Source organism: Anabas testudineus, chromosome 5 (assembly GCF_900324465.2).
Source record: "Anabas testudineus chromosome 5, fAnaTes1.2, whole genome shotgun sequence".
In the NCBI taxonomy this organism is placed as follows: Eukaryota; Metazoa; Chordata; class Actinopteri; order Anabantiformes; family Anabantidae; genus Anabas; species Anabas testudineus.
Genome location: NC_046614.1, coordinates 22,387,172 through 22,400,419, shown reverse-complemented (window position 1 = coordinate 22,400,419; position 13,248 = coordinate 22,387,172). Strand labels below are relative to the sequence as shown.

Below are 13,248 nucleotides of genomic sequence, written 5' to 3'. Positions count from 1 at the left end.
CATTTAATAGTGTTTAAAATACACTTGAGTAAAGAATTTGAAAACCTATTTGAAGTGCAGTACTCTCTTAGGGAAATAACCAACACGGTTATTTACTGTGTATTTCTACCACCTGTGTAAAGGTTTTTGGTAGTTGGTTTGGACTCATATAGCTGTGCTGATAAGAACGTCAGCATTAACAGTAAGCTGTTGAACTTGTCCAACTTCTAACTGTGACTCATACCTGTAACCTGCATATTTCCGTGAATACCTGGGCAATAAACTGTAAGTGCAATGCAAAGCTCCACCCTTTCAAACTCAAAGTACATGAAGTACAGGCGGCACACAGTATGTGAAGGGACGCTGTGATTTACCCTCAGAGCAAAGTCACTGCTTTCACAGGAGAACAGCAATAAGAGAGACCTGGAATATATGAGCATGAAAAGTGGGGAAACGTTTGGGAAAATCTGATCTGAGACAGGAAGTACTTTCGAGCTCTGTTACCGTGAACTGTCTTAATATTTACTCAGAGGGAAAATGGCTTCCAAGAGAGAGGAGGATCTTTCCTGTCCTGTTTGCCTTGAGATTTTTAAAACTCCTGTCGTCCTGTCGTGCAGCCACAGCTTCTGCAAAGACTGTCTGACAAGATGGTGGAGAGACAAACGGCTACAGCAGTGTCCGGTTTGTAAGGAACATACTTTACTAAACGAGCCACCAGTTAGTTTGGTGTTAACAAAACTGTGTGAGGACTTCTTGCTGGAAAAAACTCATTGCTCTCTCTGCAGTCTGCACTCAGAGAAACTCAAACTCTTCTGTCTGGACCATCAGGAACCGGTGTGTCTTGTGTGCAGGGATTCAAAGAGACATGCTGACCACAGGTTCAAACCTGTGGCTACAGCTGCACAAGATCAAAGAGAGGAGCTGAAGAAAACCCTGAAGCCTTTACAAGAGAAACTGAAGCTCTTTAAACAGGTTAAAGGAAACTGGACTCAGACAGCAGAACACATTAAAGTCCAGACCCAACACACAGAGAAGCAGATTAAGGAGCAGTTTAAGAAGCTTCACCAGTTTCTACAAGAGGAAGAGGAGGCCAGGATCAGTGCTCTGAGGGAGGAAGAGGAGCAGAAGAGTAAAGAGATGAAGGAGAAGATTGAGGCTCTGAGCAGAGAGATATCAGCTCTTTCAGAAACAGTCAGAGTCACAGAGGAGGAGCTGAGAGCTGAAGACGTCTCATTCCTGCAGAAATACAAAGCTGCAGTGGAAAGAGTCCAACAGCGCCTCCCACTGGATGATCCACAGCTGCTCTCAGGAGCTCTGATAGATGAGGTTAAACATCTGGGTAACCTGACCTTCAACATCTGGAACAAGATGAAGGAGATGGTCCGTTACAGTCCTGTGATTCTGGATCCAAACACTGCTGATTCAGAACTCATCCTGTCTGAAGATCTGACCAGTGTGAGACGTGGAACCAGGCGAGACCGTCCTGACAACACTGAGAGATTAGACCTACACACTGTCCTGGGCTCTGAGGGCTTTAACTCAGGGACGCACAGCTGGGACGTCGAGGTTGGAGACAACACACACTGGAGAGTTGGTGTAGCAGCAGAGTCTGTGCAGGCGAAAGGAGACAGACAGTCTGGACTGTGGAGAATACTGTTCTATAATGGTGAATACACAGCACGTTTCGCACCACATCCAGCCACTGTTCTCACAGTGAAGAAACTCCAGAGGATCCGGGTTCATCTGGATTGGACCAGAGGAAAACTGACATTCTCTGATCCTGATACTAACACACACATACACACCTTCACACACACTTTCACTGAGAAGCTGTTTCCGTACTTCAGCACTGAAAATGAACTCCCCCTGAAGATATTACCTGTGAACGAATGTACAGAAAACAAAGTGCAGCACAAGAGTTGGTGGTCGTTTAGGTAAATGGTAACTAATGAAATGATCAAACTGTCTCTGCTTTGTGTGAATGGAGCAAACTAAAAACTTGAGTGATCAGATTTTCATCCCCTTAATATCTTAATAGACACGATACTATCTTAGAGATTCTGATTTTGTTTTAAAATTTAACATTATACCATCAATCCTATCATTTATTTTGGCTAAATCGCTTATTATTGATATTTGTTGAGAGATTATAATTATGTGATTTACTTAACTTACACAGGCTGTGTTGCTGATTGAGTTTTTTTTCCTGTATACATGAATTTAGCCTCACTTACTTACAAAAATGATGGGACATGTAAAACTGAATAAATTAAACAGTCACCATAAATGCTGATAGAGTGTATTTATTTAATTCTACAGTGGTCTTAGAGTAAATTTGTTGCTTTGCTGTAGTTTTTAGTATTTGTTGTTTCATCTGTTGGGGACGGTTTTCAGCAGTGATGTGTTTACTGTCATGTAAAAAAAAGGTACTAAGGTACTAGAAAGTCCAAAATAATAGTTTTCTCTATATAATAATATTTTTGTGAATAATTACTGCATTATCATCAAGTATAAATATATATATATATTTATTGGTAACATATATTATATATTATATGTGTTCATCCATCAAGGTGCAAACACAATTTTAAATTTGTAGTATCTGTTTGAGTTACTACAGAAACTAATATAATATAATACATCATATTCTATATGAGATACGATGACTATAATTGATCCAACCTAACTAAAAGATAAAATATGCTAATTAATTATTTTTACTATGAAAATGTACTACTGTGTGGAATGATTATCCATTCAGCTTTTTCCTTGATTAAAACATTAGGATATTTTTAAAGAAACAGAAATGACCACATATTAAAATATTTTGAAAATAATTACATTATGTATTTATATATTTACATTATTTTTTACCTTATTTATTTACCTTAACACTATAGAGGATTTTGTTTGTTTTGTATATTTATTTTTCCTCAGCATAACGTTTCATTTTTTACTACATGACTTTTTGTGGTAAATTTCAACAGTAAATTCGCTTTTAAAAGATCATAAAATCTAAATTGTGCCACCTTCTATTTTACAGATTATATTTCTCACCTGTCTTATTTTTATTAAATTATTTTATTTTTAGACAAAACTGGTAAATTTGACACCTGGGTGCGCGTGCACGCGGCTTCCACTCGTGAGCGCGCGTGATCGGAAACGTTTCTTGCCGTTGAGCAGGTGAGTTAAGTAGAGTCGCGTTTAATTAGCTTTAAGTGATATTATTCTGGATATTAACGCTTCGGAGTTGAGGGTTTTTATATATATACAGTTTGTTTTTGTTTTCTGTGGGTTTGTGTTGAGGTGTGACGTCTTCACTAGCAGTTTTAAACCAGTTTGTCGATGAGTAGCGCTAACGTTTAGCTAGCTTTAGCTTAGCGTTAGCTAAACTGAAACGTCTGCACAGGTGAGGCCACAGGTGTTAGCCTTCATTAACTTCCTGTTTATTTTACTACGAGTGAATTGGAGCTCTTCCCTCACTGCCGCTGACTTTTTGTCTGTAAACCCTGTATGCAGATGTTTTAAGTAATGCCATTTAACATGTTAATGTTATATCAGGTTATCTGCAGGTATTGAAAGTGGCCTTTTACAATCTTACATTTAATTTACAAGACGGTAATAGTTAGAAATGTGTCTCTCTGAATACAGTTAATTAATTACTGTCAATCCGCCAATTAATTTTCTACGTCTTAGTTAGATCCTATGAATTTAGATTCGTTTGAATATATTTATGACTGGTTTGTGCTTCTTAGTCATGGTAATATGTTTCTCTGTGGTCATTTTAAGTCTCTATTGTCATTTTGCATCATTTTGAGTCTATGTATGTGGAACCCTGACTTTCCAGGCAGCTTAATTTGCCCCATAGGGTCTGTGTGTGATAAAACCTGACCAGCACCAGTGCCTAAATTTGGTGAACTCTACAAATGATGTTCTACATCTACATGTGCTTATTATTATTTTTGTTTGTTTGTTTGTTTTTTATTTATTTCTTTGATGTTGGAAGGTACCACCTTATTATAATAACACTACTTTAGTGCCTCTTATTTCATTCCATAAGTTCACTGTTTGGGGTTATGGAGTTAAGAAAAATCTCAAATAATTAGTATAATACTGTTCTGCATCTCATAAGATCTCCTACAGCTTGCAAGTGGAGGCTCCATTATTGTCCCAGGACTATGTTGTAGCAACTTTGAGGATAACCTCTGTTGAATATTACCACACACAAAAAAAAAACAATATAATATGAATTTGTGTGATATGAATATAGAAATAGGTTTTTGTAAAAAAATATTTTAAATACTGTTGATGAAGAAGCAACTTAGGTTGTTTCTTAGTATGATTGAGGCTAATCTGTAATTTGGGAAAACATAAGTAAAATTAGATTTGAAAGAATAAACATCAGTCAGAAATAATCAACCATTTAGATAGGGATTTTATGGAAATTATAAGCAGACAGCAGTGGTTACAGCTGTTTGTATAATAGAAATATGCATATTAACCACTTTTGATTAACACATCCAATTCTCCACTGATTGAAAAATCCTTTCAACATTACATTCAGAAATGGTCACACACCTCTGTGTTCTCATCGCCATCATCCTGTAATGAGCCACATTCATAACCTGTGTTTTACTAACAACCTGTCAGTGAAGGTGTGTGTAAAGATGTTTGGTCAGGATCAGAGAATGGCTTTCTGTTGTCCCAGTCCAGATGAACTTTGATCCATTTGGGTTTCTTGTTCAAAAAGACAACATTGGAGAATTATGGTAGCAACCAAAATCAGTATTTATCTTTTTAGAATCTCCATCCTCCTAAATCCAGATTGTTGTTGTCCCTTCCTGTGAACAGACTCTGCCAGTTCTGGATCATCCATCAGGAGGCGCTGCTGGAGAGGGCTTGATGATTGAATCTCACCACCCTGTCAATCAAACAGGAGAAGGACCTCCCAGACACTCCCATAACATCCAACTTTGGGGCTGCTGTCACCTCTTTGCAAAAGAGGCGTGAGGAGAAAAAAAATTCAACAAAGTAATTTGCTCAGACTGTAGCACATCCGCTCTCCACCTTTAGAATCTCCAGACAGCTTAAGACCCAGTTTGCCTAAGTCGTTCCCCAGGCTCCGCCAAGTGTGCCGACTCCAAAAGGTCCTTGATAGAGAAAGCCTTCCTCTCAGGAAGGACTGAACCAACACAATTCCCTCCCACCCCACTCAGGTGGTAAGAAGAAAGAAACGCCTGGCCTGAGAGCTGTCCAGGGGGTGGATACTCACAAGTCTCAGTTACCTAGCATGTTACCATGTTCATAATTTAGTTCTGTTACCTCTGGATGACAGAGTGTTTAACCCGGTCTGGCGCCCAGGAAAGAGAAGCAGAGACGCGGTTCAGCAGGAGAAAGGCCGCTGTGGTCCTTAAACATGTCTCAAAAGCATTTTTCACTGTTTCACAGAATTCAATTTGTTGCAGCCAGGGTGCAGAGGGTGCAGTTAATAACACAGAAACATAAACACAGTCATTGTTGCAAAACAATTGGGTGACACATTTCTCAGCTAGAGTGGCCCTTTTGTCTCGTGTATGGGAAATTCAGAGCGAGTTATACTGCGCTCCTATACCACAAGAGGGAGCTGTGACTCTATGTATGACAGCACAAGCACAAGTTCAGGATGTTGGGCTAATGGGCTGTTTGTACATAAAGGGAGTACAGCGCTGGGTGGCCTCTCAACAAGGAAGAACACAGTGACCTCTGTATTTTTCACTTCACAACCAAGATGATCCTCCAGAGGGGGGGTGGATACCCTGCATCACCAGTGGCCGAAGGGTCTTGTATGCATTCTCTCCTATAGCTTTGATGTCCCCAACCCTCACCAAAGTACAGAAAGAGGGCTTATCAGTGATTCTTATATCTCCCTACTAGCCGTCAAAACATTGGCAGGCAGAGATAACTCGACTCCTATACTGGGATCCCGGGCAGCTCTGCCCTACTATTTTCCTGGTCGGTCGCTTCATCAGGAGCCTGCACCACAAGGTTCCTGTCTAGACAACAGGCATGGAACCTTTCCATTGTTTTGGATGCTCTGTTGATTCACCACTTTGAACCACTAGAACAGGTGGTACAAAGTTCTCTTCTGGGAACATGAGGGTGACCTTACAACCTAATCTGGCTTTCATGCCTGTTGTGTTGGGCTCATGTCCTTCAGTTGACCTTGTATCCTTCTATCCCCCACCATTCTCATCTGATGGGCATCAAGGGTTGCATATCCTATGCCCAGTTGCAGCCTTGCACATCTACATAGATAGAATAGAAAACTGTAGGAGAAGTGACCAGCTTTTTGTTTCATGGGTTTAGAACGACCTGGGAAAGCCTGTGTCAAAACAGCAGCTCTCTCACTGGATAGTGGCAGCTATTGCTTTTGCTTATAGCTCTAAGGGACTGCAGGCACCACAGGGACTGAGGGCTCACTCTACCAGGGGCCTCTCCACATCATTGGCCCTTTTTAGGGATGTCTCCATTCAGGAGATCTGCGCTGCGGCGAGTTGGGCCTCTCTCCATACCTTTGTCAGGTTCTTCAAACTTGATGTTAGAACTCCCCCACCAGCTCATTCGGTTCTTAGTGTTGGTACATCTCAGTAAGGATCAGTAAGTGACATCTGGTCTCAGATAACATCTGCCAAGCAACCCAAGAGTCAGTATTATTCCCAATGTGAGACACAAAATGAATGCTATGAAGGAGAACTTAATTTACATAAGCGTGGTTCTCTGATTAGCATGAGTGAATGTCTCACCAGACCACCCTCCTTGCTCATGTGTAGTGAGAAGGAGGTGAGTGTTTTAAATGACTGAGCATGGTGTCAACCATGAAGGCGTTCCCAATGTGAGACACTCACGCTACTCAGAGAATCGTGGTTATGTAAATAACCGGACATTTTTATTCTGTTGCTCTTATTGTTTTTTTTTTAAGATTACAAATAGGCAGTATTGGGAAACAAACATTGTATTATAGATATAACTTCAAAAGAATTTGAGTTATAGTGTGTGCTTCGTGGTGCTGGTCCAGTAGTGTTAGTATCAGATTTTGAGGATTTTTATCATGATTTTGACAGTAAAATTTAATTTTGTTATCAAAGAATAAAATAAAAGTATAACTTAATGCATGTATTTATTATGTCACCAAATAATAATAACTATAATAAATAATATACAATGTTTGTACACAATTTTATAAAACTATGGTATTCATAATTTGTAATAAATTGACCAATTTTACAATTTAATAAGTCAGAGTAGGAATAAGTATATAGTTTATATTTGTTAAATTTATGAAAGTAGTTTATTTAACAGATTGTTAACAGTTTAATAGTTTGTTTGGATGCAAATAACTGTGGGCAGTGTGCGTTTTTAGAGTTGAAGAGTTGGCGTTTGCAGGCTGCAGAGATCCTGCTAAACCTCTCTGATCTTATTCCAATAAAAAATGCCTCACTCGAGTTCTTTACCAAAGAACTAACTAGTGAATCATTTTGTGGATACATTTGATCACAAACTTCACACTCTCATGCTTGTTTTTCTGTGCATCTCTTCAGACAGGCTTTACAGAAACTATGGCTGCATAACAGAATGACTGGACCTTGATGTCATGGCAGACTGGATAGGAGAGATTCTTTTCTGATTGGTAAGCCATTTTCTGATTGTTATGTTACAGCCTTATTCCAAAAATGAATTAAAATAATATTTTCTTCAACATACTACAAAATATCTCATAATGACAACATGAAAAAAGTTTGTGTGAAATGTTTGCTAATTTATTTTTAAAAAAGTCACATGAAGCTTTTGCTTAATATCTTGTTGAATCACCTTTAGCACCAATGACAGCCTAAAGTCTTTTTAAATATGATGCTTGGCACCTATTTTTGGCCAGTTTCTCCCATTCTTCTTTGCAGTACCTCTCAAGCTTCATCAGGTTTGACTGTCAGTACACAGCCATTTTCAGATCTCTCCAGAGATGTTCACTCTTTACTGTAGGGATGTTATTGGACAGGTAGTGAGTGGTGCCAGCTTCCATCCAGACAGTTTTGAGTGTCATGGCAAAGACTGAATTTATTTTTATTTTTTCTATAAATTTGCTAAGATTTTAAACAAACCTCTTTCACTTTGTTATAATTTATTTTTTCTAGAATTTCAATAAAAATAGTGAATTTAATTCATTTTGGAATACTAAGGCTGTAACAAACATTTGGAAAAAGTGAAGTGCTGTGAATGCTTTCTGGATGCACTGTATGTATCATGGACGTTTCTGAGTATCAGGCAACTTTTGTTCGGTTGTGGAGACACTTATGTCTGGGAAATCCTAAAATGTCTAGGGATCAGATACATTATCTCAATTTAAAAAAAAACCAAAACAGAAATATACAGCCATGCATACGTATATCTTCATTGTTCTTTAGCAATTAAAATCATCATGAAACTTGATCACAGACCTGATTTTAAAGCTAAACTTTTTTGATTGAAAGACATGAAATCCAGACAATAAAAGACTGAAGTCAATCTTCTTATTTCCAGTTGAATTTAATTATCAAATGTACATCATTGCAGTGTTTAGTTTTACATTAAAACACCCATTCCCAAATACAAAATGTTTCTTTTGCCCCCATAAAAAAACAAAAAACAAACACTAAATCTGGCGACAAAGACAGATCTATCTAGGTTTCTACAGAATTTACACAAAACAAAAATCTGACATCATTTTTTATGCTCAGACCGACTTTGTTTATGCAGCAGTTGATTGTGTCCGATGGTGCTTTCACTTCAAAGAGTAATCACTGGTAGAGAAATACAGAGGATGACTGATGATTTGAACTGTTTATACTGTGAAGCAGATCAGAACTTCAGAAATGAGCCTCAAAATTAAGTCAGGCTTGTTTGTGTGAAAATTCATCTGGGAAAAAAAAGAACGGCAAAGAACCCCAAACTTAACACATAACCAAGTTGTGTTGTGCAGGAAACAAAAGTGTGAAGGCAGCTTCATTAGTCATTGATTTGTTATGGGAACACTAAATAACTATCACTATTATCTATGGGATTTTGGGAGCCAATGTTAAAGAAAAAGAAACATCAGTAGTTTACAGTTTGGCACTTCTTCATCCACACTTTAAAGATACTAACAATAAACCAAACATGGCAGCTGGTAAGGCAGAGAAACTTGGACAGGACTCAAAATATCAGCTGGTCATTTTGATGAGTGTTTCACCATAAAACTATTGATGAATCTCACAGACCTCACCGATGTTAAATATGTCACATTTTTATTTGGGCTCTGGAAAAGTGTAACCTGAAGGATTAGGCTGTGTAGTGTAATTCCAGTTATTATCTAAACATTGGCATTTAAATGTTGGCTCCACTCATCTCAATCCAAACCTTTTCCCAATCTAGTTTAACACTCTAGAAATGTGGAGATAAATATCTTATATAAAACCAGCAATCTTTATTTATCAATAAAGTATACAAAACCTGTGAAGTGCAGATTTTACCATTTCATAATTTGTCGACAGATTTCTCTTTCCTAATAAGGTGATTTCCTTACAGATCCTGTTTAAGGCCAGATTATACCTACCAGTTTGTCCCCCTGATTTACTACAGGAAAAGCATTCACCTAGTAGAGTACCAGTCTCTGTTCACAGACATGTTTAATTTCTTTTTACTTCAACTTTTAAAATCACAGATTTAAATATCTGACATTCTTCCTTATTGCAGTGCAGTTTGGCAGCAAGTTAACAAGATGTGTCAGGGCAGGAAAATCCCTGAAACATCTGATCTGGAAACAAAGTTAGCAATCAAAGCTTTGTTCAGCAACTAGTTCAATTGACTTTGTTAATTAGTTATTTGCAGTGCAACTACTGTCTCCACTTTAATTCATACAGGGATGCAAAATAGTGTATATGGACTTGTTTGTATTGCTTCATGGGACCATGACTTGGAAGGGGGAGCCTGGGATGTGGTCATCACCCCACTTGACCACCAGGATATAGTTGCCCCGCTCCTTCAGCAAGTAGCTGACGTTGTACTGTAGGTTGCCCAAATGTTTGACCATGACCTCCTCACAGGGAACCTGAGGACCGTGCACACCCACCATGAGCATGTTCTTGCCTGGGAAGACAAAAGTAAGTGAAATATTCAAACATCAGCGTTGTAATTGTTACAGGATATTTTTTATAGTTTTAATCGTCATTCCTGTTGTGATGGTGTAATTCTGTTCAATTCGTAGCTTAATGTGTCTACCTTGTTTTACAGTAGTTGTAAATAGGCCTGGAAATGTTTTGAAAAATGGGAACTGATTTCCTCGAGAATATCAAAAACTGTACTGAATATTGGCATCAAATGCCTAGTCAGATTTGGTGTTCTTGAGTGGTTAATCCTGTGATTAAATTGTTGTAAAAATTATTAATATTCCTAAAAGCAGAAAATATTGTCTTGGTATTGGAACGGAAATATCTGATTAGCTAATTTTATTACCAACACCAACATGTTTGAGAAATATAATGCTACATAATCTTGTTAATAACCCTTATTTTTATTTTCCAAAAAAATAATAATTGTCTAATAGTGTATTTCCACGGGGTGCACAAGATCTCGGCAGGCCAATGCTACCTTCCCTTCAGTGTGGATTCAAAAACTAGATCAAATTAGGTGTTTGACTCTAAACTGTTGATTATAATTTTCCTTTAGCTTCTGAAGTGTAGCTTTGTTTGTGCTTGCACTATTTACCTCAGCTGAATAGGTTCAGTGAAACAGATGATCAATTTAGTTTTGTTTGAGAATTATTTGTCATTTATCCTATAAATTAGCCAATCCTAATGAAATTGAGGGAAATCGCTTCCTTAACAAAAAACATGTTATGAGTTAGTCAAAACGCAGATTGTGTTTGCAGAACTCTTTCTTACCGGCCTTGCTGCAGTCGACTGAGAAGCTGCTCATCTGGCCCACAAAGGCCTTGCTAAGGCCAGGTCCTCGGCTCAGCACCTTGCTGGCGTCGGAGTCGCCCAGCCTGGGCATAGCGCTCTGGCTGAAACTACTGCTGGCTGCACGTACAACTGGATCCACGGTCAGGGTCGACGTCTCACTGGCATTGGTAACATTCACCAGTCGAGGACCTGACAGAAACAGGTAAAATCATTTTTTTATTAAACTCATTGTGTTAGCTTTGAAAATCTTTGCAGAGCAAGAGAAAAATCTAACAAAATTAATAAGAAGTTGCCATCCAAAAATAGGGGCTGCTCTGAAATTTGCCTTATGGGTCTCTACTTCAGTTAGTGCTCTGCTACCATTCCCCTCCAGTGATGTATTGCATTTAAGCTTTGTTGTTTTCTTTCCTGTAGGTAGTGTTAACTAAAAATACTGATACAGCGAAGCGGACAAAATACATGTAAACAGCTTTCAGCAACTTGCATTTACTGGAAAAAAATAGATAAGGTTAAAAAAAAAAAAAAGAAGCAATTAAATGCAAGTTTGATTTGACATTATACAAAAATAAATGTGACACTCACCTGTGACTTTAGCCTTGTAGGGACTGCCAGTGATGTGGTTGGGTCCTCCATATTTGATGCTGATCATGTAGTTTCCAGGTGCCATGGGAGTGTACTGCACCTTGTAGCCTTCTGGGACCTCCTGGCAGTCCATCTTCACCTTGGATGGACCCTCAATGGTCACAGCCAAGGCACCAGGGCCTGCTTTAGTGTTGTTAATGATGAACTCTGACTGGGTACCTGCAAGATAAGAAACAATTTTTGTGTTCAGAGTGTTCACCAAAGCAGATTTAAAAATCACTTTGGTTAAAGCTGGTGGATTTCTGACACCACAGTCAAATAATAGAGCAATCAAAAATAAAATAAATATAAAATAAATTAATATAACCATTTAATGTTATTGATGTACACAAATGTGGAAATCTATTTGAGACTAAATAAAGTTAATTAAGTATTAATTGCTCATTAACTCTTATTTTAAACCAAAAATACTAAACATTTACTTGTTGCCTTCATGCCATGAGTGTAAACTGAATTTTATTATTCAATTGGTATTTTGTTGGTGCAACATTTTAAATGTATTATTTTAGTATGTTTTAAATTATTATTTGTGGCACACAGAGTTAAACATGCAGGCAGGTAACCCACCTGTTGTGCCTCTCTCCAGTCCAGCTCCGTATGCTGAGACTAGACTGGCATCTCCGGTCTGTCCTGGCTCCCCAACTCTGACCTGGAAAGGACTTCCTGGGATATGAGAGCCGTTGAACTTGACATCAATGGTATGGACACCGTTTTCCCTGGGGATGAATCTGATTGCGTATTTGTCTGGTGGACAGAGCAGATAAATTTGTTACGAACACTGTCAGAAGAGACCATTCTTCTTAACAGACAGAGAGAATTCAGACAGCGACTCTGTGGCTTTTTGTTTTTAAATCGAGTTGCTACATGTCGCTTTAAAAATCTGAATAAACACAAACCTTTCTCCAACTCTGTGACAACACACTCCTCCAGAGCTCCAGAGGGGCTATGGACTTTTGCCTCCATCTTGCCCTGAGCACCATTTAGACGCACTGCAAAGGATGCTGGGTGATTCACCTTCAGACCAGATTCCTGTCCGAAGATGTACAGTTCAACAAGGCAGAAAATACGGTAACACAAATCACTTAAAATTAGGAGGTTTCTACTGTTCTATTCTGTATTCAGTTTCCTCCATTTCTCTGGATATTGTCTTGACTGTTTCCTACTCTTACCTGAGCTCCTGTTGGTGCAGCTCCAGCAGACAGAAGCAGCCACAGTGTAAAAAAGGAGGGTTGACACTTCTCTACAGTCTAACACTGTTCTAGTTTTTATAATTACAGTATAACCAGCATTTCATTTTAAATTTACCTTAATGGTATATGTTCTATGCTTTGTATTATATCCATAGTGATACACTAAATTGAAACTTAGGATGTTTTTTGGTCAGTAAGTCGAATTAAATATCTAGAAAAAAAACAAATCAACATACTTTATCAGACTGATGCAGAAATCCTGCAAATCCAATTATGGCATAAAGCAGTTCTTGTCATTAAGCGGCCAGCCACACATATTATTATATGTAAGTAAAAAGTCTTTTGGCCAAATTCCAAACTTGCATCTCACAGTATATACTATTCTATCCTATAAACACAAATGCAATATTCTTAGGACATACAAACACAGCTGTACTTAATCTGTTCAAGACCTAAAACTGCAGATTCCAGACAAAATAAACAGG

At 38.2% G+C, this 13,248-nt stretch overlaps 2 protein-coding genes and 1 long non-coding RNA gene across 3 annotated transcripts in view; 2 read left to right on the top strand and 1 right to left on the bottom strand.

Moving 5' to 3' along the window:
- The first annotated feature begins 298 nt into the window (after positions 1–298).
- LOC113155093 (nuclear factor 7, ovary-like) lies at positions 299–2,253 on the top strand. Its single transcript, XM_026349609.1, has one exon. It carries the CDS (start codon positions 517–519, stop codon positions 1,915–1,917), a length of 1,401 nt encoding a protein of 466 aa, XP_026205394.1. The 5' UTR covers positions 299–516; the 3' UTR covers positions 1,918–2,253.
- An 846-nt stretch (positions 2,254–3,099) lies between these two features.
- Positions 3,100–7,646, top strand: LOC113155104. The gene is made up of 3 exons (XR_003298103.1): positions 3,100–3,162; positions 4,831–5,010; positions 7,557–7,646. It is a non-coding gene; the product is annotated as an uncharacterized LOC113155104 (long non-coding RNA).
- A 2,282-nt stretch (positions 7,647–9,928) lies between these two features.
- The window catches only part of LOC113154305 (filamin-B), a 49,805-nt gene continuing 46,485 nt past the window's right edge, over positions 9,929–13,248 (bottom strand). Inside the window, exons 45-49 of the mRNA XM_026348413.1 lie at positions 12,470–12,602; positions 12,141–12,317; positions 11,514–11,732; positions 10,911–11,120; positions 9,929–10,116 (exon numbers count right to left, since the gene is read on the bottom strand). Of these exons, the coding sequence (XP_026204198.1) occupies positions 9,929–10,116; positions 10,911–11,120; positions 11,514–11,732; positions 12,141–12,317; positions 12,470–12,602 (927 nt within the window). The remainder of the gene's footprint in view (positions 10,117–10,910; positions 11,121–11,513; positions 11,733–12,140; positions 12,318–12,469; positions 12,603–13,248) is intronic.